The sequence below is a fragment of the Eutrema salsugineum genome, unplaced genomic scaffold (assembly GCF_000478725.1).
Source record: "Eutrema salsugineum unplaced genomic scaffold, Eutsalg1_0 scaffold_13, whole genome shotgun sequence".
Taxonomy (NCBI): domain Eukaryota; kingdom Viridiplantae; phylum Streptophyta; class Magnoliopsida; order Brassicales; family Brassicaceae; genus Eutrema; species Eutrema salsugineum.
Genome location: NW_006256885.1, coordinates 8634933 through 8659548, shown reverse-complemented (window position 1 = coordinate 8659548; position 24616 = coordinate 8634933). Strand labels below are relative to the sequence as shown.

At 38.3% G+C, this 24616-nt stretch overlaps 9 protein-coding genes across 10 annotated transcripts; 4 read left to right on the top strand and 5 right to left on the bottom strand.

Annotated features, from left to right (window-relative positions):
• Window positions 1-430: 430 nt before the first annotated feature.
• On the bottom strand, window positions 431-826 carry LOC18024962 (probable calcium-binding protein CML34). The gene has a single exon (XM_006408242.1). The coding sequence runs from the start codon at window positions 824-826 to the stop codon at window positions 431-433; it is 396 nt and encodes a 131-aa protein (XP_006408305.1).
• Window positions 827-1856: 1030 nt separating this feature from the next.
• Window positions 1857-3570, top strand: LOC18024961 (mitochondrial inner membrane protease ATP23). Its single transcript, XM_006408241.2, has 5 exons — window positions 1857-2137; window positions 2419-2540; window positions 2647-2784; window positions 2889-2972; window positions 3083-3570. Exons 1-5 carry the CDS (start codon window positions 2032-2034, stop codon window positions 3215-3217), a joined length of 585 nt encoding a protein of 194 aa, XP_006408304.1. The 5' UTR covers window positions 1857-2031; the 3' UTR covers window positions 3218-3570.
• A 294-nt stretch (window positions 3571-3864) lies between these two features.
• Window positions 3865-4257, top strand: LOC112089018 (polcalcin Bra n 2). Its single transcript, XM_024159870.1, has one exon. The coding sequence runs from the start codon at window positions 3881-3883 to the stop codon at window positions 4130-4132; it is 252 nt and encodes an 83-aa protein (XP_024015638.1). The 5' UTR covers window positions 3865-3880; the 3' UTR covers window positions 4133-4257.
• Window positions 4258-5060: 803 nt separating this feature from the next.
• LOC18024959 (U-box domain-containing protein 7) lies at window positions 5061-8253 on the top strand. The gene is made up of 2 exons (XM_006408239.2): window positions 5061-5524; window positions 7269-8253. The coding sequence occupies exons 1-2, from the start codon at window positions 5118-5120 to the stop codon at window positions 8080-8082; spliced, it is 1221 nt and encodes a 406-aa protein (XP_006408302.1). The 5' UTR covers window positions 5061-5117; the 3' UTR covers window positions 8083-8253.
• Window positions 8254-9118: 865 nt separating this feature from the next.
• Window positions 9119-11192, bottom strand: LOC18024958 (DELLA protein RGL2). Its single transcript, XM_006408238.2, has one exon. It carries the CDS (start codon window positions 11036-11038, stop codon window positions 9374-9376), a length of 1665 nt encoding a protein of 554 aa, XP_006408301.1. The 5' UTR covers window positions 11039-11192; the 3' UTR covers window positions 9119-9373.
• Window positions 11193-13157: 1965 nt separating this feature from the next.
• Window positions 13158-15082, bottom strand: LOC18024957 (putative mediator of RNA polymerase II transcription subunit 26). Its single transcript, XM_006408237.2, has 2 exons — window positions 14492-15082; window positions 13158-13966 (listed from the first exon to the last, which is right to left on the bottom strand). The coding sequence occupies exons 1-2, from the start codon at window positions 14995-14997 to the stop codon at window positions 13336-13338; spliced, it is 1137 nt and encodes a 378-aa protein (XP_006408300.1). The 5' UTR covers window positions 14998-15082; the 3' UTR covers window positions 13158-13335.
• Window positions 15083-15120: 38 nt separating this feature from the next.
• On the bottom strand, window positions 15121-17044 carry LOC18024956 (cytochrome P450 89A9). 2 transcript variants are annotated; one of them, XM_006408236.2, is made up of 2 exons: window positions 15803-17044; window positions 15121-15604 (listed from the first exon to the last, which is right to left on the bottom strand). In XM_006408236.2, the coding sequence occupies exons 1-2, from the start codon at window positions 16977-16979 to the stop codon at window positions 15261-15263; spliced, it is 1521 nt and encodes a 506-aa protein (XP_006408299.1). In that variant the 5' UTR covers window positions 16980-17044; the 3' UTR covers window positions 15121-15260. The 2 variants fall into 2 exon arrangements, with proteins under 2 accessions (XP_006408299.1, XP_024015710.1); XM_024159942.1 differs by having other exon boundaries at window positions 15827-17044.
• Window positions 17045-17969: 925 nt separating this feature from the next.
• On the bottom strand, window positions 17970-19429 carry LOC18024955 ((Z)-3-hexen-1-ol acetyltransferase). Its single transcript, XM_024159533.1, is given in 3 exon segments — window positions 17970-18872; window positions 18966-19159; window positions 19162-19429. Coding segments are annotated over 3 exon segments (1365 nt in total).
• Window positions 19430-22652: 3223 nt separating this feature from the next.
• LOC18024954 (uncharacterized metal-dependent hydrolase YabD) lies at window positions 22653-24414 on the top strand. Its single transcript, XM_006408233.2, has 7 exons — window positions 22653-22845; window positions 22919-22992; window positions 23088-23169; window positions 23392-23543; window positions 23661-23814; window positions 23890-24003; window positions 24075-24414. The coding sequence occupies exons 1-7, from the start codon at window positions 22723-22725 to the stop codon at window positions 24192-24194; spliced, it is 819 nt and encodes a 272-aa protein (XP_006408296.1). The 5' UTR covers window positions 22653-22722; the 3' UTR covers window positions 24195-24414.
• The last annotated feature ends 202 nt before the right edge of the window (window positions 24415-24616 follow it).

Sequence of the window (24616 nt, the reverse complement as noted above, 5' to 3'; positions counted from 1 at the left end):
TTTCTCATGAAAGAAAAATAAAATTTATAACATTTCAAGAAGGGATGTGTGGAAATATATTGTTCTAAAAATGGATTTGTTTCATCTTATCAACTGATAGAGTTCCATGTATCACATTCTCACATAATTCACCCGCGTTCAGTTTATTTTTGTCAGGAAAAGACTTGTAAAGCAACACAAGTTATTGAAAGCAGATTCAGTTCCAAAACACACATTTATTTTGGATTTCAGTGACCTTTAGACCGGCTTTGCTATTGAGTAATGACATTTAACAAACATGCACTTAAATTTAACAACATGCTCGTTAATTTATTTATAAAGAAATAGAAAAAGGTCGAGAAACCTCTAAACCAATGACAATAAACATCAATAAGTCTTATTAGTTATATTATATTAGTAAATACACTTACTAAAAGCAATGTATTATTTCTTAGAAGTCACTTAACACCATAGCCGTAAACTCCTCAAAGCTCAAATAACCATCACTATCTGCATCAGCGAGTCGAACCTTCTCGGCACAGCTTTCCTCGGTGCACTCTTTCCCGAGCTTAGTCATGCTCACATACAACTCATCGGCCGGTATCTTCCCGTCACCGTCGACATCACAAAAATCAAACACATCCTTCAACATCTTCTCAATGCACGAAGTAAACTCATCAGCGTCTAGCTCGCCGTCACCGTCCACATCCATCTCTTTGAACATACTACTGATATCTTCCTGAGAAAAGTTGTTAAAAAAAGCAAGAGCTGCTTCATGAAACTCGTCCAATGAAAGTTTGCCGTCTTTGTTCTTGTCGAACTTTTCGAAGATTTGTCTTGCAGACATTGTCTTAAATTGTTTGCTTTTTATTGTTTGTATGTTCTTCTTTTGTTTACGAGAATTTTTGTGAAAACCCGACGCACAATGTTCTTATATTTATAGGTTTGAAAATCCTAAACCAAAAAAATACTAACAAACTGATATAACTGTATAGTCCAATAGATATGATTGATTAAAAGTAAAAGTTTTCTATAAAATAAGTGATATTAAAAAAGAGGAATATCTAGATTAAAAACGAAAAAGGGAGGAAATATGAAGATTCCAAAAAATAGGATATTGTGTTCAAATGTATAACTTGGCTGATTTGCCCACTTGGTACAATGTTACCCTCTAAGATAGAAATATTAAAATATATTTCATGACAAGAAAAAGAAAAAGTTGTTATTTTGCAGAATTATTATCCAAATTTAACACGTGTTAAGATTGTAATTTACCTTATCATATACTAAACCTCAAAAAAAGTAAAATAGTCAAGTATAATTTTAATAATAGAAAAGGAAAAAAATCTGAAAAAAAAAATTCTTTCAAAATTTCCTAAACAAATAAGAAATGTATACGTGTCATACTTATTCTATAACTTCGGTATGTATATTGACTGTATTTTTTTTAGCAATCCATTATCCAAAAATATTGAATATCAATTTATCTCTTCCATGAACGAGAATTACATGGAGAAAGATTTGATCAAATATTGAGGAGTTTGAAAACATTCTGCCAGTGATTCAATATGTTGGGTTGGGCTCAGGCCGACCCGTAATAAAATATGTATAGCCCATTATTAGTAAAATTTGGAAAAACTTTAACAGTAATTTTTTAATAACAAGGATTCACGGTCTGGTGGTTTTGCAAGTCACCTAAAAACCGGATCGAATAACATTTGTTGTCGAGATAACTAAAAACCAAAGATGACGACTAAAAACCAAGATGACGACTAAAAAAACAAAACGAAAGTTGTAATTTTCAGGTTGCAATTTTTTCCAAGTATTTTTCGTTTCTTATACCAGATAAATAAAAAGTATTTTTCGTGTTGTTTAGTAATGAGCCATCCCTCTACTTAACACTGTAGTAAATTTCCCAGAGAGGGATGTTAATGTAATTTACATATTTACCCTTAGTCACATTTGCTCTGTGTCCGACCATCGATCTTAGGCCGCCACTCCCGAGAAATCTCCGGCTTCTCTACCGCCGACTAAGAGCAAACCAGAGATCGAATGGAAGATGCAGCCGCTCCTAATTCTGGTTCTGATTTAAACCTTGGAGGAAAACGCGGTAGATCTATCGAAGAATGCCAGGACATGATTCAGAGAAGTTTCCGAAGTAAATACAGAATAAGCATCTTGTTTCAATCTTCCAATTATTTGTTTCAGTTTCTGAATCTTAAATCCATTGTTTTTCGATTAACGCCTCTGTATCTTGAGAAATTCTCCGGTTTGGGGTTTTGGAATCATGCCAGAGTAAGAAGAAACTTGACGGGTGGTTTTGTTTGTCCATCTCATACCTGAATCATGGGTTGAATGAGTTTAGGGTTCTTAAAGCCACTAGCTTTGATTGGTCTAATATCTGTGCTTGAAACTAGTTTTGTATGTTCGTTTGATTAGACCCAATTGTGAAGTTTCTGATGGAGCAAATGGAGAAATCTGGGTGCAGAGTTGGTGATAATTTCGTAAAGGCAGTTGTTTGCACTGGACCTGTAGCTGGAGGCTTCACTAGAGGAAGAGGGGTAAAACCGTTTCCTTCATGTTTCTTTTTTTCGATTACTAATGCTCTCGAGCTCTTGGTTTTTGTAATGCTGATGCTCAAATCCTTTTGTTTTTCTATGTTTCAAGATCACTGTCTGCAGTAACTATCTGACCATTCAAGATGAAGTGAACCAAGTAGTTATACATGAGCTAATCCATGCTTATGACGAGTGCCGAGCCAAGAATTTGGATTGGACTAATTGTGCTCATCATGCTTGCAGCGAGGTGATTACCATGTTAATTATTGCTTTCAAATCCGTCGCGCCAATTGATATACTTCCTGTCGAAGTTCTTGATTGTTTTATCGTGTGTGTATTCTCTTTGAACAGATACGCGCAGGTCATCTAAGTGGCGATTGCCATTTCAAGAGAGAACTTTTGAGGGGTTTCATCAAATTAAGAGGGCATGAACAAGTAAGTCACACAATAAGAGAAGAATTGCATTTGTTTTAGTTCATATAAACGCTTGTGGAACCATGGATGATCCTTGTCAATATTAAACTCGATTCTCCGTTTTTCAAAAGGAATGTATAAAAAGAAGAGTCTTGAAATCGCTCCGTGGCAACCCGTATTGCTCGGAAGTAGCAGCCAAAGACGCCATGGAAGCAGTGTGGGATACTTGTTACAATGACACTAAGCCTTTTGACAGAGCTCCTTGAAGGTAATAGATCTTTTTTTACAATCGCGAGAGACTTACTTTTGCTTCAAAAGTTATGAGTTCAACTTCATCTTTGAAGATCGATATAAAGCCGGAAAAACCTTTGGATTCAGCCGTTGATTTTTTCCTCATTTTGTATTTGTTTAGATTCTTTACGTTGTTGTTGGAAATAAATGATAAGGTCTAATACAAAATCTTGATTTCAAGTGGATTTTGCTTGAAACTATAATTTTGATTTATGGATTTGTATTTTACATCACACTATGGAGGAATAGTTAGCTCTGCATCACACTAGTAGTTTGTAAGAAAACTATACCAAGGTAAACGAATCATCGTATGCATTATATTTGTTATGAATACAAGTTCTCCCTCTTTTTCAAGTATTAATTAATCAAACGAATTTAATGGTTATTTTTATTTAACTTACATGTTGACAAGTAATAGTTTTGTCATATAAACTTTTATTGTTTTTAACAAAAGAAAACAACTTTGTATCGACGGGTAATGAAAGACCGAGTCACATTCTAATTTCGGAAATTCAGTTTTCTCCTTATATCGCCTAAGTTAAAGCATAGCCTCAAATTTCATCACAATCAAATCGCTTTATATAACTCGTACGATCATCTAATTCCTCCGAGCAATAGAACAAAAACGATTAAAAAAAATGGCTGACGCAACCGAAAAAGCTGAGCACGACCGTATTTTCAAGAAATTTGATGCTAATGGAGATGGGAAAATCTCAGCCGCCGAGCTAGGAGATGCTCTCAAGAACCTTGGCTCGGTCACGCACGACGACATTAAGCGTATGATGGCCGAGATTGATACCGACGGTGATGGATACATATCGTACCAAGAATTTTCTGATTTCGCTTGTGCCAATCGCGGTCTTATGAAAGATGTCGCCAAGATTTTCTAAGCAACATTTTCTGATCTATATTCATATGAAAAGGTTTTGAGCTTTAATCATGTTAAATTTGTTCTGTACTGACAATCATCTGATGAAGTATGTTTTGTTTTTTTCATTGTTTTAATTTCATGTAATGGGAGGTCTTGGAATATTCTTGAAAACAGATTGTACTGATATATCAATGATTTTTCCATTCTTTAGCTTTTGTTTTCACTGTTTTCGTTGATCTCATTTGTAACATTGCGTCATTTACATGTTGAAAGGCTTTGGTTCTAGGCTATTTGGGACTATTGAGCATGATTGAATATGAATAACTCAAATTTAGTGAATTATTTAGAATTCAATGGTATTTTTAAAAATAAAAATACAATCTGAAATGTGCTTCCTTAGATAGTTTCTTTTAGCAGAAATGCAGAATCTAGAATCGTGTAGGAACAATTCTACATTTTATTTTAAAAAATGTGTTAAATATTATTATAAGTTTTTTAATTATTGGCTCTCCATTTGTTGTTGTATAGTTAGCAAAACATCTCCCATTTCTTGTTTCTAGTTCTAGCTATACATAAGATAAAGACCCTGTAACAAAGAATGGTTGGTAATTGGTCTTTATATTGAGGACCAAACATATACACTTTAATAAATAAAAATGATAGAATAAAATCTCACAATTAGCTTTGGCCCATCTACATCATTGTTCAAAAAAATATCTTTTTACAAATAAAAACTAGGGAAATTGAAGCCATCCTTTGAAAAAGTGTCAACCAAACCTTTTTTTCTTCTATAATTTGGATTTTAATGTTTTTAATACTCAACTATAATAAATAAATAAAAAGGAAATGAAACTACCAAAATAAAATATTTGGTTGTATTGCTCTTGTTGTATATACTATATATATACCACGTACTATGTAACCGTTGGCCAACGCCTTACTCCTACGTCTTTTATCTCTCTCTCTCACACTCCCAAACAAATCTTTGGTCCTTGTCTCTGAAAATGGAACTCGCCGGCGAAACCAAAAGCCTCGCCTCCACCGTTGCTTCCTCTTCCTCCTCCTCCGTATCATCAATCGACACGAGCCACGATTGCGACTCGCCACGTGGCGGAGATGTAGACCACGAATTGCTACATACGGCGGTTTCGGCGTCGGTATCGGTTTCGGTTTCTTCGTCTTCTTCTGCTTCAATCCGGAGAGTTCTCAGTTTAATCCGATCCGAGGATCCTGATTCAAGGCTGTTTGCTGCTAGAGAGATCCGTCGGCTCACCAAGACGTCACATAGGTGCCGCCGACACTTTTCCCAGGCCGTTGAACCGCTCGTTTCGATGCTCCGATTCGACTCGCCTGAATCGCACCACGAGGCAGCTCTACTTGCTCTCCTTAACCTCGCCGTCAAAGACGAGAAGTACGTTCTTCTTCCTTTTTCCCCCAATTCGAATTGTTCTGTTTCCATATACGTTGATTTGAATCGGATTACTCATTACTCCGCTTGGAATTAGTCGAAATCGATTACTAATTTACTTGATTATAAGCTATCAAATTTCGTAGAAAATAGATTTGGATTTTGAAGAAGTTAATCACAATTTCGTCGTTCATGTCTTCTCCTTGTGAAATCTAGAAAGACGGAAACACATGATTATTCCATTACTTCAACTTGTTCCTCCGACTTTATTCTTTTCCGGTGAGAAAATCGAGTCATCAGTAAATCAATAGGTGTCATTTCTTGCCTTTTTGGTCGGTCTTATGAAAGTTCATGATTGGATAATTGCATCCGATGGATAATCTCAATCGTAGTGAACCCGTTTCTGCTTTAACCACTTTTCTTTCATCAGATTGGGTGCTTTTATGCTTCCTGTCTTTGTTTACAAATGCTTTTTGTTTGCTTGGAGTGTACTCTATGTTTCCTTAAGTTTTTTTTTTTCTTTTCATGTGTTCCTCCTTTACTTCCTTTTTGCTTCCTTTTGAAGGATTTTTGTTACTGGGAATTCAAAGTTCTCCTAGTGTTCATCAATTTTTTGGGGACAGGATATTTCATCACAGTCAGTACTACATGGATACTATTCTTTATTCCTTCTCACTTTTAAAAATTATTCTTTGGTTTATGCGGTTTCTGGATAATTCTGACTATTCTTTTTCTTTTCTCGTTATTTTTTTGTGAGGTTTGATTGGTTTCTAGTTGCAGATGAAATTTTGATTGATCTACACAAAAGGAGGTAGAGTCATATTAGCTTAGCTTTTCCTTTACTTTTCCCTAGTCTTGAAATTCCATAAGCAAGCAAAGTATCAAGTTGCAAGATAAGACCAAAACAAGAATCTTTATATTACTAGACACAGAGAGAATTAAGGCGGGTTACATCGCCGCAAATTCCCTCTCCTTTAGTTACATCAGAAAGAGAGGAAAATAATAAGCCAATCTCGATGCATCGAAGTGATGATGCATCTCAAGGATCTTAATCCAAGAAAGCTTTGACTTTTGCCAGCCTTTAGGTTTTGTGTCAAACGAAAAAAAAAACAGAGGATGATCTAAGTCAAGTATTAGTTTAGATGGAAATCACCTGAGGCTAACTAACTCTTTTCTTTGGGGCAGGTACGAATAAGTTTGCCTAACTTTATTTATTTGCGCTTTGTACATCTGTAGGGCCCTGCTTTACCAGACTAAGTATTTTTTGAATTTTCCTTTATTTGTACGCAAACGACTTTGCAGTCAATATCTTCTTTGGTCGAAACTCTGATATCATCACATTTTTTTTTTTATTAATGGGATCCATCTAGTGGAGGAAATAGAAGGAGCAAGCAAAGTAGAGAAACTAAACCTAAGCCTTTCTTTATCTTCACTTTTCCTCTCCTACATTCATTTCACTAAATATCTTCCCTGCTTTAATTTTTGTGTCGTCCATAAACATTAATTAATTGAATCCTCCCTTTAGGCCGGCTTGGTGTCCCTAAGAGGTTAGGTAGATGGCTACAACTCTATTTTCCCTTGATTACATTATTCATATGACTGAGAAATTGACTGCACTAAAGTCCTGGAGAAAGAAAGATTGATTTTTGCCTAATTGCTAAGAAACATACATGTGTGTCATTGTCTTCAAGAATATTCTCTTCTGAGACTATTCTGAGTTTTTGCTGTTGATTTTTCGATTTTTCAGGAATAAGGTGAGCATAATTGAAGCTGGTGCTTTGGAGCCAATCATCAACTTCTTACAATCAACTAGCCCAACACTTCAAGAGTATGCTTCTGCATCTTTGCTCACTCTCTCCGCGTCCGCTAACAACAAACCCATCATTGGAGCTAATGGAGTGATTCCTCTACTAGTCAAAGTCGTTAGACACGGAAGCCCACAAGCTAAAGCTGATGCCGTAATGGCACTTTCCAACCTCTCTACACTCTCCAATAACCTAAGCATGATCCTAGCGACCAAACCACTCTCGCCTATACTAAATCTTCTCAAAACAAGTAAAAAGTCATCCAAGACATCTGAGAAATGCTGTTCCCTGATAGAATCCTTGATGGTTTCTGGTGAGGAGGCGAGAACGGGGTTAATATCTGATGAAGGAGGAGTTTTCGCGGTGGTGGAAGTTCTTGAAAACGGATCACTACAAGCTCGGGAACACGCCGTTGGTGTGCTCTTAACATTGTGCCAAAGCGATAGGAGTAAATACAGAGAGCCAATTCTTAGAGAAGGAGTAATACCAGGACTGCTTGAGCTTACGGTTCAAGGGACATCGAAATCTCGGACTAAAGCTCAAAGGCTTCTCTGTTTACTTAGGGACTCAGAAAGCCCGAGATCAGAGGTTCAACCCGATACAATAGAAAACATAGTCTCGAGCTTAATCTCTCACATAGACGGGGACGATCAGTCCGGTAAGGCGAAGAAGATGCTAGCTGAAATGGTGCAAGTTAGCATGGAAAAGAGCTTGAGACATCTACAAGAACGTGCTTCGACACTTGTCCGTCCTTAGAACCGGGATCCAAAACCCGCATTTACTTTGTTCTCTTCCAAGTAAAACAGTTTGGTTCCATGTGGGCCGTGCGGCCGTGCCCATGTTAAGAAAATAGAAATACTCCATTGTGAATATAACCTTTTTTTCTTGGGATATATTTTGAAATGGAAATTCAGTTACAGTGATAAACTTATTCCAAACTATTAGACATGAATCCAATTCAACATATTTAAAACATACTTCGTTTTATATACTTTTGTTTTTTTATGATACCTCTAGACATTTGTGACTCGATATGTGAAACTTCTTACCATAATTTATTTTAAGAAATCAAAACAAAATGTGTTTTTATAAATTTAAAATGTATTGTTTATCAAAATTTAAAATGTTTTATCGATTAAGCAAAATGTTATATTAATAAAGACTTTTTTCTACTCAAAAAAGAATTTTTCATATATTATGCTATATGCTTATAAAAAATAGAGGATTAAATTTCATTTTCAGCTTCAAGTCATCAACACTACTAGATATTTTCTCTTTTAAATAATTTCTTTATTTGTTAGAAAAAAACATAATTCAAAATCACATGTATCACGTTTAAGAATTATAATCATCCAAATTTCAGATCCAGCTAATCCTTTGTAGAAAGACCATCAAGTTGATGTTTATGATCTCATAAAAGTTAGAATAATTTTCATCTCGCATACTTTTGAAGTTTGAATACGTAAGTGAAGATCAGTTTCACATCTATATTACCTCATCGAACCCATCCTAAAGAGAGAAAAAGAACAAATTGTTTGTTCTTTTAATGTTTGAAACCAAAAATGTAGCAAAAATATATTGTACTAAAGTAGTTTAACAAAGGCATGACATCAGTCCTCGAAACTGAAAGTACGTTTTGGATCCGCCTTTTCAGAAACGCTCACGTTCACCCCCCATGTTATCACCGAAACTGTCCAAAATTGAAAATATCACAGTGATCAATTTAATAAATGTTTAGCAATATGTATGTATATTGTGTGAAATAAAAACATACAGAATCGTTATCCTTCCATTTATTGAAAAACCTTGAAAAAAAACGACTAGCTCGAGCTACGATACAAGGTTTTACTCGTTCTCTCCACTTTCTACGAGGAAGCACAACTACGTAGGTCCAAAAAGATAAAGATGTGAACTTTTAGGCAAAACGGTTAAACACGCAAAAACCTCGGGTTAAACAGTAAAACATAACTTAAGTTACGGTCCCTTTTCCTAATTTTTTTTAACATTTCGTCCTTATTTTCCCGGTTTCGAGCGAGCGACGTCGTCTCTACCGCCGCCGTGACTCATCGGCTCCGGCGAGTTTCCACGCCGACGTGGTGATGAGTGGTCGCGTCTGCCATCCCAGCATTAAGCAACCGTCTTTTTCTTCCACTCTGTATCCATCTCCGCCGGCGAAGAGAGACAAGAGCATGCTCGCCTGTTTAAACGCGCTGGATCCGAGAGAAACCGGGTCAAACCCGGCTGATCCCATCCGGATTCTCCACTGTGCCAGCGTCTCATGTCGTTCGACCCGATCGGATCCTTCCGCCGCCACCACATTGAGAATCTGTCTCCCTAAGTACACCTCCGACATGACTCGGTCTTGACTCGGTAAGCTGTAACTGTCTTCTAGCGAGTCGAACAAGCTCGAGTAGTAGTGAAGCGCTTCGTTGAACCTATCCAGGAAGACGATCCCGTTGTGATTCGCTTCCTGCTCCACCACCGTAACGATGCTCGGCTTCACAGCCTTTACGGTGGCAAGAAGCTTGTCGATTGAGCCGGGACTGGCTAAAAGCCGGTGGAGCTCGAATACCGAATTGACCACTACGGTTTCTGATTCGGGTCGGGTCTCAAACATTTCGGGTTTTAGATCCGATAAACTCTCGGCGGCTAATCCCTTGAATTCGAATTCGACGCCTATAGCTTGAGCGAATTGAGCTAACTTCCAACCCAATTGCTGAAGCGAATCCGAATTCTCCGTCTGCGGAGGTCCGATTCCGGTGAGACGAAACGACGGAGGTCCGCCGGATCTTACCGCTAGGGCTTGCATCAAAGCCGGCCACTGCATCCCCTGGTTAAGCCCAAGATCGATTACGTGAACTCTACGCGCCGTCGTGATAGCTTCGAGGATCGCTTGATTCGCCGTGAAATGAGCGAATTTCAGGTAAGGGCAAGACTCGTAGAAATGCATCTGCAAAACCTCTTCGAAGGAGGGACCCACCCCGGAGATGTCCGTCTCCGTCGTGTAAGCGCGACGATAAATCCGACGAGCCAGGCCTTGGGCGAAATACGTAGCGACTTTCCCCATGGCCCCAGCTTGAGAAGCCGCGAGTGTTCCCACGCGCTTCACTAGCGCGTCGGCTAAGTTAAGATCCTCTCGCTGAATCGCCTCAGCGCACGCCACCAGCGCGTGGACGAGTCTCACCCCGGTCTCCTGTGAGTCAACGAGCACCACAGGCCGAGTTAACTCGCCCGCCGAATCGGACCAGGATCCGAGTCGGATCCTCTTGCTGCAAGCTTCCTCGTCAACGCCTTCCTCCTCCTCCTTCGGGAACGCCGAAAGTCCCGGAATTGCTCTCAGATCGTCGTATTCCGATCTGTCCTCGCAAATTCGGGTCGGGTCAAGATCCGAAGACGCCGGGTTGTTTAGCTCGGAAAGCATGCTCTCGACCCAGCTAGAGAGATCAGATGGGTTATAGTGAACAGTGTCGTTCAAGACAGTAGACCCACCAACATCATCATTAGACAACACCATCTCAAGCTGCTCAAGCTTCTGTGCTACTTCAGCCATTTCAGAAGATCGAACCTTGTAGCCAAGAACAGCAAGAAGCTCATCCATGTTGCTGTCATCCGCCATCTTCCCCTTGTTATCCGCCATTGAAGGACCTTCACCAGAACCAGTCGATGGTTGTGGTGGTACTGGGCCCCACGTTTCTCCATGTCCTCTCTTCATCTTTCCTTCTTTGTGACGAGAGACTGATGAAGTTGAGAAATTAAAAAAAAAGTCTCTTTGGATATATGTAAGGAGTTTACTTTACTTCATGGGTAGGTAAGGTTTTTAATGGGGATTTGAAAAAGAAAAGAAAAAAAGGATTGGTCTTTTTTGTGATATAGTTACAGACAATTTGTGGAAACAAAGGAGATTCTGAGAGATACAATATATATATACAGTATATAAACACGAGGGAGTGAGATAGAGAGAGGTCCAATGAGAGAAGTGATATCGAACTGTGTTTAAGAGATAAGGAGAGCAGAGGATGCCACTATAGTTTGGCATCTGTTTCTCTCCTCTTCTTTTTCCCAACTCCAAGACCAAGAACTTACTCTTTTTACCTCCCACAAGATATTGTTTTAAATACAAATAATGGATTTTGTTGAGCTAATTAAACACGAGATAAGTTAGTAACAGATTAGATCGTTTCTAGTTAATTATGTTGTTTACAAAACTGACATGCGACAGTTAAAAAAATAGTTTTAGTTGGTGAATTCGTATGCATGAGTGGTAACCAATAGTAAGAACTAAGGATAACAATACTTTTCATAAGATTTGTAGTGTGTGTTATAACTTGTAACATCTACGATGGAAAGAGCTGAACACTTATGTTGTCCAAGTCTTTGAAATAAAATTAGTATGTTTGAGTTTTTTTTTTTTCAAGATAAAACTTTTAGGTTGTAGTGTGCTTTCGTAAGATTTGTTGTAAGATTAGACAAGAAAAACAAATTGTTGTAAGATTTATGAAGTTTTGAAGTATAAAAGTGCCTTTAATGGACTGTCAGTCTTATATACGATTACGACTTAATTGTTCTTAAATGACATTAAATATAGTCATATTCTTGCATACGACTTCCTTGTTTCTAAACCGAAACGGCACCAAATGCGTGTTAAGAAAATCGCACTTAATGTCGTTTTCTTAAGATTTATTTTCTTTCCTATTTGAAGCAGAATACCTATTGTTATCCCGGACTAAACAATTGGCAATTGATAATCTTCTTTTTTTAATGACAACTGATATTATTGAGTTGCATGTTTTCAATTTTTAATTAGTAGAACTAAACAATTTCAAATTTAATAGATATAGAAATTTATCTTTAAAAGTACTATTAATAAACAAAGACAAATTATATTATACTATCCATTTTCTCTTAATTTTTTGAGAGATATATTGTTATAATTCCCACTCGTTCCCTGATCTTAATTGTCAAATAGATAACTTAATCAATGATCAAATATATATGGGCAAAAATTCATATCAAACATATGATCTAGAGTTTTAGACACCAAGTCTGTAACGCTTTAAAATCGAAGCCAACATGATGGTGTGTCTTAGATTTTAAGTTCGACTATACGTTGAAGTAAGAATCCTATGTTGTTTTGATTAAAAACAAAAACAAAAAGATGGCAAATGAGTGTCAATTTTCAGCAGGTTTCAGGTCACACTTAACATTATTTTTAAATCTAAACTAAATTCATATATCATTAGATAGTTATGGCGAAGTGAATTTTCTCTGATCATTATGATTTAAACAAAGTTGTTTTAACGAAAAAAAAAAAGAAATTGTTTTATTTCCTTACTATTTCATTGAGCTAAAACTACTGCTCACGTTTTCTTTTTTGTGAGACTGACACATGAACAACCTGTCATGTGCCACGTAGAGGAAGACATAGGCTAAGAGACGTCCACAACATAAAGGTTACTTTCACTGATTTATTTCATATTTTTTCTGTTTATAGACATATATGCTAATGTGTTGTCAAAAAAAAAAAAAAAAAAAAAAAAGACATATATGCTAATGTAAGGTATATACACACATCAGTGTGCATAATTAATAAGAGTTTTTTATATATTGTATCGTTTGGAAACCGTAAGAGATCCTTCTTGGAATATAAGGAAAGAAAGTGTGTTGCGGATTATTGTATATGGTCCAGCCGCAGCTAAAATAAAATGATATTCGTTGATGCACCTGTTGGTGAGAATGGGCACAATACATACCTCTTTGAACCTGGTTTTTATTTCCTGCTCAATATCGTCCTGATCAATGTATTATACTACAAAAGAAACGGCACGTAGTTGAACTAACTTGATCAGCGTCATTTTCTTTTTACTGTAACCAAAGTCGAGAAGAACACCTTATCTCTCAGTACTCTCACTACCTTTCAAGTTTTAACTACAAACCATCGCATTCTGCAAGTATTTGGATCACCAAAAAAGAAAAAGAAAAAAAGGAAAAAATATAATCTCTTTGTTCCATTTACCGAGTATTCAAATCAAACTCCCCATTTCCTCGCCAGTTCCCATGTTCACCAGTTTCTCCATTTTCATTTTCTTCATCATTCAAGAAATCTTCTACTGGTTCCTTGTCCTCTCTCTGACTATTATTATTACTATTATTCCCCCATCCATGCATCATCATCATCATCATCTCATCAGGGTTCATGTTACGTCTTTGTTCTCCATGATTCCCAATCGCATTAGCTCTCAGCGGATTGCGAGCCATCATCTCGGTATGAGATTGGAGTGACTCTGCCTTCACTTGTCCTGCTTGAGCCAAAGCCACCATTCTTAACCTCGCCTCCTGAGCCTTCATCTCTCTATCCAACTCTGATTTCACATCAACACATGCTTTTCTCTCGTCTTGGAGCAAAGCTTGCTCAACCATCAACCTTTCCTCCGATCTGAGCTCTCCACCCTTTCTCTTTTGAGTTATTATGTTGAAAGCTTGGGCTTGCTTCTCAAATGTCGCCGTGAATTCTGCGACTTTGGCTGCAATGTTGTTGTCCCATTGCTGATTTCGTGATAGCGTCTCGCTTGTTGTGTCTGAATCGAGGATTCTGTCGTCCTCTTCTGCTTCGTAATCTGCCACGACGTGATAAGGTAACAATCTGCAATAGATTGTAAGAGAACAGAGAAATAGAAAACTTGATAAGAGATTACCATGGAGACGATACTACATTTGAATTCAGCAAGAGAACAAACAATTCATATAAGCATTTAAAGAAAGTGAATAAGGAGATCTGATGCATGAGAAAATCTTGGGAACGAAAACTATATGGATCAACTGACACAATATCATATCACACGGTACTAAAATAGAAAACTTTTTCTACGATGCTGGACTTTAGGATCTACACAGAGATGATAACAGTTGAAGAAAACATATTATAATATACTTTTCTACAAAAGGGTGAAGAAAAGCAACACTCTAAAAAATAAAAGAAAAAAGCATTGGCCTTTATGATTAAAGATGAGAAGTCTAGTTGGATATTCCTCTACAGAAAGCTAAGTACTACCAGAGATCAATCAAAAACAATCTTTTCAAGAGATAACTATACCAGAAATTCACTGAAGGCAGAAATGAATTAAATTATACGAAGATATATGATAAAATTTGTGAATTAAAAACAAACCTTTCACAGGCGTCTTCGAGAGAAGCGAAAGGTCGCTTGAAATCAGGATGGCAGACACGCCACGCGTCTTGGTAAGCGAACTGTAACTCCAATTGATTCAATGGACGCATCGAATTCTGCTGTTGATGTTGTTGTTGCTGCATCATCACCATCGATTTCTGTTGTTGTTGTTGTTGTTGTTGCTGCTGCTGCTGCATCATCATCATCGTCTTCTGCTGACTAGGCACACTCTGCTGCTCTTGCTGAAAGTTATTGGTGTGTTGAAGCAAATTAGGGGCAGAACTAGGGTTAGGGATTGCGTTCTGAAGAGACGGGTTAACGGGTCGGTTCGGGATTAATCCCAGAGGACGGAGATGAGCGTCGATATTCGACGGAAACCTCGACATCGCCGCCTGTTGCTGCTGTTTCTGCAGATGCTGCATCAGAAAGAGCTGTTGTTGACGCTGCTGCAGCTGTTGTTGCTGCTGCATTTGAAGCAAAATCTGCTGCTGCTTCGATCCTTCCATTTTCTCTTAGCTAATTTCGAATTTTTAGGGTTTCGGTTTGCAATTGTTCTTCTTCTCTGCCATGAAAATGATGATGATTTAAAGGGAAGACACTAAAAACATAAGAAATGTGACTTTCTTCCTACTGATTGATAATATATATTATTGAAGCCCATTTACGGCCCAAATTGGTTTTAGCACACATGAGACAAGTAGTTGATGATATATACAGATGACTAACAAGCCCAATGGGCTATTGAAAATGTAATGAAGCAAAAGGCAAATCACTTTCTCCTTGGATACATATTAGCCTTGAAAGGGGTTTTCATGACCATTGTGATGAACTGTTGCTTCTCGGATAGATCAACCTCTTCACCTTCCACACATTTCCACTCGAATTTCCAGACCAAATTGGCCACGAAATATTCGAGGTGAAGCAGCGAAAGGCTGTAACCAGGACACATCCTTCGTCCCGCTCCAAACGGCATCATCTTGATCTCACGAGTTCCGGTCATATCAAAGCCATGTGCTTCCCCGTTCTCTAGAAATCTTTCCGGCTTGAAGGTCAAAGGATCCTCCCATATTTTCGGGTCTCGGCCCATTTCTCCTACCATGAAATTTATTGTACCTACTCCAACACAAATCAGATACTACATTCATTATTGGACTTAATTTAATTGGTTAAAGTTATGTTTTTCAAAAGCTTTTCAACTAATTAAACATGAAGTCTACAACTTCTTGCCAGCTTATCTTCAAATTTTCAAAATTTGTTTGTGCATGCATGGTTACGTTACTTGGCTCTAGTGTATATGCATGTCTAATTTACCTTGGCGAGGAACGAGGAATTCACCTAAAACTGTATCCTTTGTGACTTTATGGTAAGATAAGTAGTGACCAGGAGGGTGTCTTCTTAGAGACTCCAAGATCACAGCTTTGAGATAACTCAGCTTCCCCAAATCCTCTTCTCTTATCTCTTCTTCTCCGGCTAAAACACTCTTCATCTCCTCGTATACCTTCCTCTGTATCTCTGGGTATTTCACCATGATCGCCATGATCCACTGCATCGCCGTCGCCGTCGGATCCGTCGCTGCGTTTAGAAACTCCGAGCACAGACTCACGATCTCCGATTCACTCAGTTTCCTCTTCTTCCCCTCTTCCTCCTCCGTCGGAATCTCTAGACCCAGCAGCGTATCGACGTAACAGAGAACATCTCCGGCTTTTTCTCTGCTTCTGGCGTTCACGAATCGGAGTATAACGTTCTCCTGAGATTTCCGCAGATCGAAAAATTCTTTCCATTTTCGTCGGAGTAAGAACTTGGTCACGCTTGGGAAGATGTTGAGGACGCTGAATTTGGTGTAGCTTATGAGCATTTGGTACTGAGCTTCTTCGATTTCTCTGATTTCTTCTCTCTTCAGTTTCTCGCCGAAACACATCAGAGCCAACAAACAGAACATCGCGTGACGGAGATGACCCAAGGCATCCGAGACATGCCCTTTCCCTCTCTGCTCCGACTCGAGTAGATCGACGAGAATCTCGAGAGCCCATTTTCTCGACGGCGCGTGGGCTTTCACACGCGCCGGTTGGAGGATTTCGGAGGTGAGATTCCGGCGAAGGGTTCTCCAGAGAGGGCCGTAGACGGAGGAGTGGATGTCGTGTTGGTTGCTTGTGATTACTCTGGTGGTGGGGAGAGCGAGAGGACGGTCGGCGAAAACGGCGCCGTTCTGGACAAGGGCCTCGTGAGCGAGTGATCTGTCGGTGACCCAGATCGAAGGTTTGGAGCCTACGTGGAGGGTTATGATTGGTCCGTGACGGGAAGCTAAGTCACGAAGAACGCCTTGGAAATCGGAGAAGCTGTTCTTCTTGAGCCAGATGATGTTTCCGATGACCGGAAAACGCGGTGGACCCGGCGGGAGTTTGTGGGTTGGGGAAAAGAAGATGAGTTTAAGGAAAATGGACAAGGAGAGGGAGATGATGATGAGGAAGAAGACTGTGATGATCTCCATTGTTGCTAATTGCTCCTCTAGAGGGAAATGTATGAGACTAAATATGTATATTAGACTCGATTAGATGTTTTTTTTTTTGGGTGAAATTTTATGAATATGTGTATTTTTTCCTTACAATTTGCTAGATCATTCGTTGATTTAATTAACGGTCGCTAACTTTTGTGAAGTGTATATACTTCTGTACACTTGTCACGTTTGTCCATGCATGCAACGTGGTGTCAATATTCTTCACCGTGTTTCATTCGGTGGTGTGCATGTATAAGTGAATACGTGAATAACAAGACAATTCATATACTATGTAACTATTAGCAAACACTTAGCGTTTTGTTTAATTATACTCAGAACATTTGTTTGAATTCAATTAATTCCGACGACCGATAGAGAGTTTCAGAAACTATGTCTACTTTGTTTTGAAGTCTCGTACGTACCTTTTTAAAATTCTCACTCTACTATATATGAGTTTTGTAGTGGGTCCTGAATGAGTATATGATATTTCTATACATTAATTTACTATCCTTCGTGTAATCTACTATAGATTTCGGATGAACTTTTTAATATAATGAGAAAATATACTGCTAATAAAAAGAAATGGAATAGGAGTATAGAAGGAAATTAGACTAGTGACAAAACTATAAACAGTAAGTCAGTAACGTGTACGTTTCTGCTTCTGGTCATGTTTTCTTTGCAATCGTGTAATGGATCCAACTCCAAAGCTTAACATTTTCAGTTACTTTGTAAGTTTGTAGGTAAAGTTAGTGTCTTCATTCGATTATTATCTGCAAATCGTGTAATGGATCATTGGCTTGCCTTTTCACTGTTTTCAATATATATTTTTTTTCATTTTATGATATGTTCGCAACCTCGATCTATATTAATTAATCGTTGAAAGGATGTTTCAAATTTTGGTTTAGATCGATACCCTATCACGTATACGTGGCACACAAAGGTGAATAGACCACAATTTTGGTTTAGATTTATTTGGTTCATCCGTCACACACATGTTGGACGTTTTAACACACGGTTTAGCTCTTCCGCAAATCTCTTCATGGCAGGAACCGGCAAGCTAATCGCCACGTCGATTCCCGTCTCTCCCTTTTTATTCGTCAACGGCACATAAAAACTCACTCCAGGAAAAACATCGATACCGGCCTTAGCGGTTCCACCATACACCGGCGTACGCCACGGCCCGAAATCAACTTTGCCTAAATCAAAATGTCTCAAATCTGACACTATGAAGTTCCCAGCAGTCACAAACATAGGCCGGCCTCTAGTTGCCATTAAGGCCGTCACGGACCGGATGTAGTCTTCTGTCACGCTCGACTTGGCCTCTTGTATCAACCTCAAAGCAAACTCAAGCGGTTTCTCTATCAGATCTTTTGCGGTCGCTATCGCCACAGGAATGGCAAAAGCATTTCCGTAGTAACCTGATGGTAACGGTGGGTTGCTAAGTTTGGAACGCGAGTTGACAATGCAAGTCATACGCATCTCGGTGTTGGGTTCAGGATTCAACGCAACGGTCCGGCAACGCCACAAAAAGGAAGTCAGCACTTCAAAAGTGGTGTTGTGGAGATTAGGCGGGAGGAGGAGTCTCCGTATAGCGGCGATCTCGTCCGCACCAAAAAAGAAAGACCGACTAACCAAACATTCTCCGACATTAACTACTGCTTCAGGTTCCATTACTTTAGCGTCGTACTCGCGGTGCGTGTGGGTCACACGGTCGGAGACACTCGCTGTCAGTAGATGTCGGTCCCACACGGGTGGAACCGAGGGTGCTCGTAACCCGCACGCTAACTCGCAGAGTGATTTCAGAAAGAGGGACAGGCCGGCTCCATCGGTCATGGTGTGGTTGAAACGGAGGGCAAAGATAAATCCACCGCAATTAAGACGCGTGACCTACACGCAAGCCGAGCTCTCTGTTCAGCTGATTTTTAAAAAGAATAAATACATAAATTGAAATGATAGTAGTAATATGTCACAATACAATACCTGGACGAGAAGCAAAGGAGTGTTAAGCAAATCACTGGAGCCTTGTACGTCATAGAGAAGCTCTTCTAAGCAAGGGAAAGGAGGAAGAAGAGAGTTTGCTTCCTCTAACTCAGCAAACGCCACGTCAGCATCGGCTTCAATGAACAAAGCGCCTTCTCCGGTACAGTCCACCGCGAGTTTCCGGTTTGGACCTTCCCAGCGAACGGGTAATAGTAAACCAGCGTCTCCGCGAGGGCTCTCCTAATCACTTGGACCGGATCAAGATTACTTGTAAGGTTAGGTCTGTAGAAAAAGATAACCGGAAGTTGAAATCTTAACCCTTGTTGGTCGTCAATGTCGGAAAGAGGTTTGAGTTCTCGTGGTGTTAGCTTAGCCGGAGTTACCAGCTCCGGCTGCTGGCGATGAACCTTGAACGAGAGACATGTGGTGGTGGTGGATTGAGGCAAAGACACCTGATAGTCCATGGTTTGATATCTTGATGTAAGATAAGAAATTTAAGCACATAATATACACATAATATTGCACATTTTCAACATTTTGTTGGTTAGTTATTCTGATTTTTTGCTCGTTCTATCGATGGTTTGGTACTATCGAAAGCAACTTTCCCACGTGAACTCGCAAATGTTAACCAAAAACACTTACGCAACCATAATAAAAGAATTAATACATACACTTAGAAAACGCGATAGCTTTTAAATATTTTTCACCAGTCAAAATAAAACGTGCAAATCAACTTGTTGGCTTAATTATTTTTAAAAATGTGTGTTTCTGTTTTTTTTTTTTTTAAAAAAACGAGCAGCCATGTGTTCTTTTGCATCGTCTTTCTCGAAAACTCAAACTTTCTTCTGTGATCAGAGTCAAAGAAAGAGCGGATATTGTCATCAATTTTCGTAGAGGGAAAAAAAAAATTTTACATTACTAATAGGTGGGATTATTTCGATGAAAATGAGTATATGGAAGTAAAAGTGAATAAAAAAGGTTTGACCGTAAACTTAAGAAAATGTAGGGACGGGATTATTTCGATTAAAGCTAGTCCACGGTCAAAAGCAAACTTACCGTGAGATTATATTAAGTTTCCAATCCAACGGTTACTTTTCAATTGATCTAACGGTCACAAATCAAACTTACTATTTCAATCTCCCAGTCGCACCCGAGGAGCGTTGAGCGCGTGGACCCAAAATCGAAAGGTGTTCCTTTCAATTTTGTTTGTATTTTGCCAAAACGCGGTCTAGCGCGATTTTTTCGCGAGTGAGCTATTTTTTTATTATTATTTTTATTTTTTCTTCCGCTGCGTTTTATTTGTTATTGGATTGCCGTTTTGGTCTTAATTTAGTGAAAATAGTAGCATTGCTCCTAGCTCTACATTATTAACATCAATATTGTTATAACACATATCATATATGGACTCTTATACCGGCCCATTAGGCCCATCAGGGCATTGTACTTAACCTAGATTCCCTATGTACTCTATATATACATTCCAGTGATTAATAAAGTTTCTAAGTTTTCACAACAAATATATGTTATTTGCGTTTTGCTTGTTATCGTTTGTCGTTTTGCTCTTTAGAGGTCTCCGATGGAACCCGATGGCGACGACAGTGAGCTCTGAAAGAAGAAAATTTCTCAGAAGACGAATCTGAGTGATTGAAGCGACAAGTGAGCAAAGACTTAGATATGGGTCTTTGAGTTCAGCTATCCGATCTCTATTTCAAAGCAAATTTGGGAACAAAAACTTTAGGAGTGTGATGCGGAACAATCTCTGTGTATGTATTTGGTTGCAAATATAATGCTATTGCTGATTTTGAGACCTGGCCAGAGTTTCATTATAATGTTGTTGCTGGACTGGCTCTGCTTCAGGTTTGTGTTTTAGTGTCTCTTATCTTACTTTTGCATCATGAGATGAGAGAAAACACCAAACTGGGACACATGCATGATCTCACAATGTATGTTTTTGGATTTTTGGATTAGCACATGTCATCTCTAGTTGTGACCACATGTGGCTTAGAGTGGAGATATGAATTTAGGAATTGCAACATTGGACTCCTTTAATAAATTAAGACTAATGTCTGCCTCATTTGATAAATGTGGTCGTTTTTCATTATCAGCCTTTGTTATCACATTATAGAATCGTTTTAATCTGCAAATAGATGCAACAACTTTCATATTCTTCTTATATTAAAGTGATTTTTTCCATTTGATAAATTCAGACACATTCTTGACTACTCTCTATTTGCCTTAATTGCATCCTTTCATTGGTCTTATAGGACCATGAGAGCACCACGGTAGGTTTGATGCTTGGTCTGGCAGCTTCGTACTGAAGAACCTGATATTGCAAAGGTACAAGTTCAGTTGCTTCATTTTCTTGACTATTTAGTGGTCGTGGGCTCAGATTATGAATTACTACTACTTTTGTTGATAGCGAGTCAACCAGAAACACTTTCGATACCAAGCTTCAATATGCTGAGTTTGAGATACCAACACTTCTACAGGTACAGATTGCTGTGGTGTTTCACTTATTGAAAGTATTTTAGTTCTCCACAAGCAATTACTGAAAGTAGAAGTTGTTTGATTTGCTATGCAATTTACTTACATATGCTAAAAGTAAAGACATATATCCCCTTTGAATCTTTGGAATAGTTATCTTTTCTACCTCACATATGTCTTGCTCCTAGCAGAATCCATTGATTTCAGTTATCTCTGCAGAATCCATGGAGTTTAGCTATCTCTTATTCGTGACCCAAAAAAAAAACAAAACATGCTATCTTCAAATATTCTTCAGTCTGCAGCTTTGGTCTCCGTTGGCATTCTATTTTATGTTACAGCACATCTGCAGACGATGCAATTACTTTTGGTAATGTCCCTGCGTGTCTATTTTTTTTTTTCACTTATCGTTGAAATTTGATATAGCATTCTTCCTGTCATCAAATGTCATTTTCAATGTTACAGCATTATTACATGTGAGGATTATTTCTGAAATCACTTATAGTTTACAGGAAATAGGTGAATACATGGTACAGTTACAGTTAGGTGTATGTGTATCCATACAGTTTTGCTTTTCTCAGCAAATTTAATTCCTCATAAGTTTGAAATTCCTCTCAATGGTGCATCTTTGATACAATTATAGTTTGTGTATGGACTTTTAGCAAGTTGATAAGTTTAACTTTAAAAGCTATCTCTTAGTTTAATAGTGGATCCATTTCTACGTGTACAAATCTTGGAGTGAGTTAAAGACATCAATAAAGATCATGCATATCTTTTAATTGGAAATTTAGTTCTCTGCAATTTACTTCGTACATGTTCTCAGGGTGAAATTGGAAGCAGAAGTGCAGGGGACAATGTCCTTGAAAGGGAGGGTTATGCTGTATCTGCAGGACAATGTATGTTTTTGTATGCTTATCACAGATAGGATAGGGTGGTAACTCTTATTTTAGTCTCTTTTGTTTTATTCCTTACTCTAATATATTACGTGAATACTCTTACGAAAAGTATTTGTTTACCATTGCAGTCTTCAGTTTCAAGTTAATCCAGATCAGAGTTTCGTAGCGTCTTTTAAACCTCAAACTATCTCAAAAGTCAACGCCTTGGTCTGATCATATGATGAAACCATATCTTTGGGGTTAAGCTATAAACATTGGTACATAACCCATCTGTTATATATATATATATATATGATAAGAATCTCCAGATAATTTAAGAACCTCAGAAGAGAAGAAAGAAGCCACAGAGATCTCTCAGGTCCAAGAACCTCACGGTGATAATGAAGTTGTTTGATGCTCATTGTCACCTTCAGGACAAGAGGGTCATCGACAAAGCCTCTGAGCTCATATCTGCTGCTTTAGCTGTCGGTGTTACCAATTTCGCAGTCAATGGAACCTCTGAGGTATTTTCCACATTTTCCTGATCATTCGGTCACTATTACACATGTTTTTAATGGGTTTTGTTTATGGATCCAGAAAGACTGGGACTTGGTGAAAGGGATGGGAGAGATGTATCCTTCTGTTGTTCCTTGCTTTGGACTTCATCCTTGGTATGGATTTTATATGCAGATGATCTTCAATTAATGCAAAAAGTTTCAGATCAAAGCTTATTATTTTCTCTTTTCTATGTTTTTCGGTTTTTCAGGTTTATTGCAGATAGGAGTCCTCATTGGCTTAAAACATTGAGGAAGTTCTTTGAGACTACTCCTACGGCTGCGGTTGGAGAAGTTAGTCTTTATATTATCTCTCGATTCATCTAAACTAATTTTTTTTTTTTTAATGAATACTGGATTGTTAACTTTTGTTGGTTCAATGAGTTTGATTAAGTAAGTATAAACTGCGAAGCTGTAGATTTTAGTGTAATATTACTGGAGAGTATATTGGAACCTTTTTTTATCTGAGATCTCATTATAATTACATCTTCATAAGAAATGATGTTTTTTTCGCAGATTGGGTTGGACAAAAGCCCCTTAGCAGCAGGAATTGATTACTCAGACCAGCTTGTCGTGTTTCGCCCACAGCTTGAACTTGCCAAAGAACTGAACAAACCAGTAGCTGTTCATTGCATCGATGCATTCGATGATCTCCTCGAGATAATGAGGTATCTATACAAATATATTTCTACAAGTTGTATTTACGAAGATTTTCAAGGGAGAAACCCATTATGTTTTGTCTTCTTCCTTTCTATATGCCTTAAAAAAAATCTCAATATATGCAGATCTGTAGGGCCTTTTCCCGCGGGCGTGATTCTTCATTCATTCAATGGTTCTGCTGAAGTTGTTCCTAAACTTGCTGAGCTTGGTGCATACTTCTCCCTTTCTGGCTGGTTCACTTACATTGATGAGAAAATCGCAAAGAACACTTTGAAATCGGTTTGTTATTTTTCCTCTATAACTATACAACTTCTGGATAACGAAAGTTCTGATTTGTTTCCCGGTCTTGTGTAGATTCCTTCCGATAGATTCTTATTGGAGACAGATTCACCTGACGGACTACCAAAAGCCGATGAGAGTTCATCGGATCCAAAACCAACTCTCAATGAGCCTGCAAACATTCTTGCTGTATGATATTGTTTCTTGTTTCTTCTGGTTAGATTACACATTTCTTGTCTGATCCTTTCCGTGGTTAACAGGTACTAGATTATGTTGCAAACCTGTCAAACATGAAGAAAGAAGAGCTCGCGGAGTTAACTTATGGAAACACTGTAAGGTTGTTCTCTTATCCAGGTTCTAAATTGCTTGCAGACCCGTAAATGGTGTGTGTGTGTGGGTCTCTCGACACAATTGTAACATCATCTCTGGTCAAGGAGACAAAAGAACTGCTTCTGCTGTTGCTTATTTGTTTGTTGTTGATGTTTGTGGATAAAACTTATCCTCTACCAAAATCATCTTTCATTAATTGTTGTTTCTGTTACTTGGTGGATTTTGCAACCATTTCCTATACCAATATGTATTTTTGTTTTGACTTCTTGTATAAACCAATTATGTTGTTCTACTGTCGTAATAATAAAGTAAAAACTCTGGAAGTGATTATGCGAGTAATAAGTTTTGTTAGCACAAGGATATGACGTCGCGATTTTTTTTTTTAGATCTTTGTCTCTATGTAGAACGTGTCAGAGTGAAACACTGAAACTATAAAGCATGATATAAGGACAAAGAAAGACTAATCTCAAAT

Excerpts from the sequence above, each read along its gene's own strand:
- LOC18024959 (XM_006408239.2), top strand. The coding sequence starts at position 5,118 with ATGGAACTCGCCGGCGAAACCAAAAGCCTCGCCTCCACCGTTGCTTCC. Across the intron at positions 5,525-7,268 it reads CTCGCCGTCAAAGACGAGAA|GAATAAGGTGAGCATAATTG; the intron begins GTACGTTCTTCT and ends TCGATTTTTCAG.
- LOC18024956 (XM_006408236.2), bottom strand. The coding sequence starts at position 16,979 with ATGGAGATCATCACAGTCTTCTTCCTCATCATCATCTCCCTCTCCTTG. Across the intron at positions 15,605-15,802 it reads ATTCCTCGTTCCTCGCCAAG|GTACAATAAATTTCATGGTA; the intron begins GTAAATTAGACA and ends GTGTTGGAGTAG.
- LOC18024961 (XM_006408241.2), top strand. The coding sequence starts at position 2,032 with ATGGAAGATGCAGCCGCTCCTAATTCTGGTTCTGATTTAAACCTTGGA. Across the intron at positions 2,138-2,418 it reads GATTCAGAGAAGTTTCCGAA|ACCCAATTGTGAAGTTTCTG; the intron begins GTAAATACAGAA and ends TCGTTTGATTAG. Across the intron at positions 2,541-2,646 it reads GCTTCACTAGAGGAAGAGGG|ATCACTGTCTGCAGTAACTA; the intron begins GTAAAACCGTTT and ends CTATGTTTCAAG.
- LOC18024954 (XM_006408233.2), top strand. The coding sequence starts at position 22,723 with ATGAAGTTGTTTGATGCTCATTGTCACCTTCAGGACAAGAGGGTCATC. Across the intron at positions 22,846-22,918 it reads CAGTCAATGGAACCTCTGAG|AAAGACTGGGACTTGGTGAA; the intron begins GTATTTTCCACA and ends TTATGGATCCAG. Across the intron at positions 23,170-23,391 it reads CTACGGCTGCGGTTGGAGAA|ATTGGGTTGGACAAAAGCCC; the intron begins GTTAGTCTTTAT and ends TTTTTTTCGCAG.
- LOC18024958 (XM_006408238.2), bottom strand. The coding sequence starts at position 11,038 with ATGAAGAGAGGACATGGAGAAACGTGGGGCCCAGTACCACCACAACCA.
- LOC18024957 (XM_006408237.2), bottom strand. The coding sequence starts at position 14,997 with ATGGAAGGATCGAAGCAGCAGCAGATTTTGCTTCAAATGCAGCAGCAA. Across the intron at positions 13,967-14,491 it reads CTCGAAGACGCCTGTGAAAG|ATTGTTACCTTATCACGTCG; the intron begins GTTTGTTTTTAA and ends AATCTATTGCAG.
- LOC18024962 (XM_006408242.1), bottom strand. The coding sequence starts at position 826 with ATGTCTGCAAGACAAATCTTCGAAAAGTTCGACAAGAACAAAGACGGC.
- LOC112089018 (XM_024159870.1), top strand. The coding sequence starts at position 3,881 with ATGGCTGACGCAACCGAAAAAGCTGAGCACGACCGTATTTTCAAGAAA.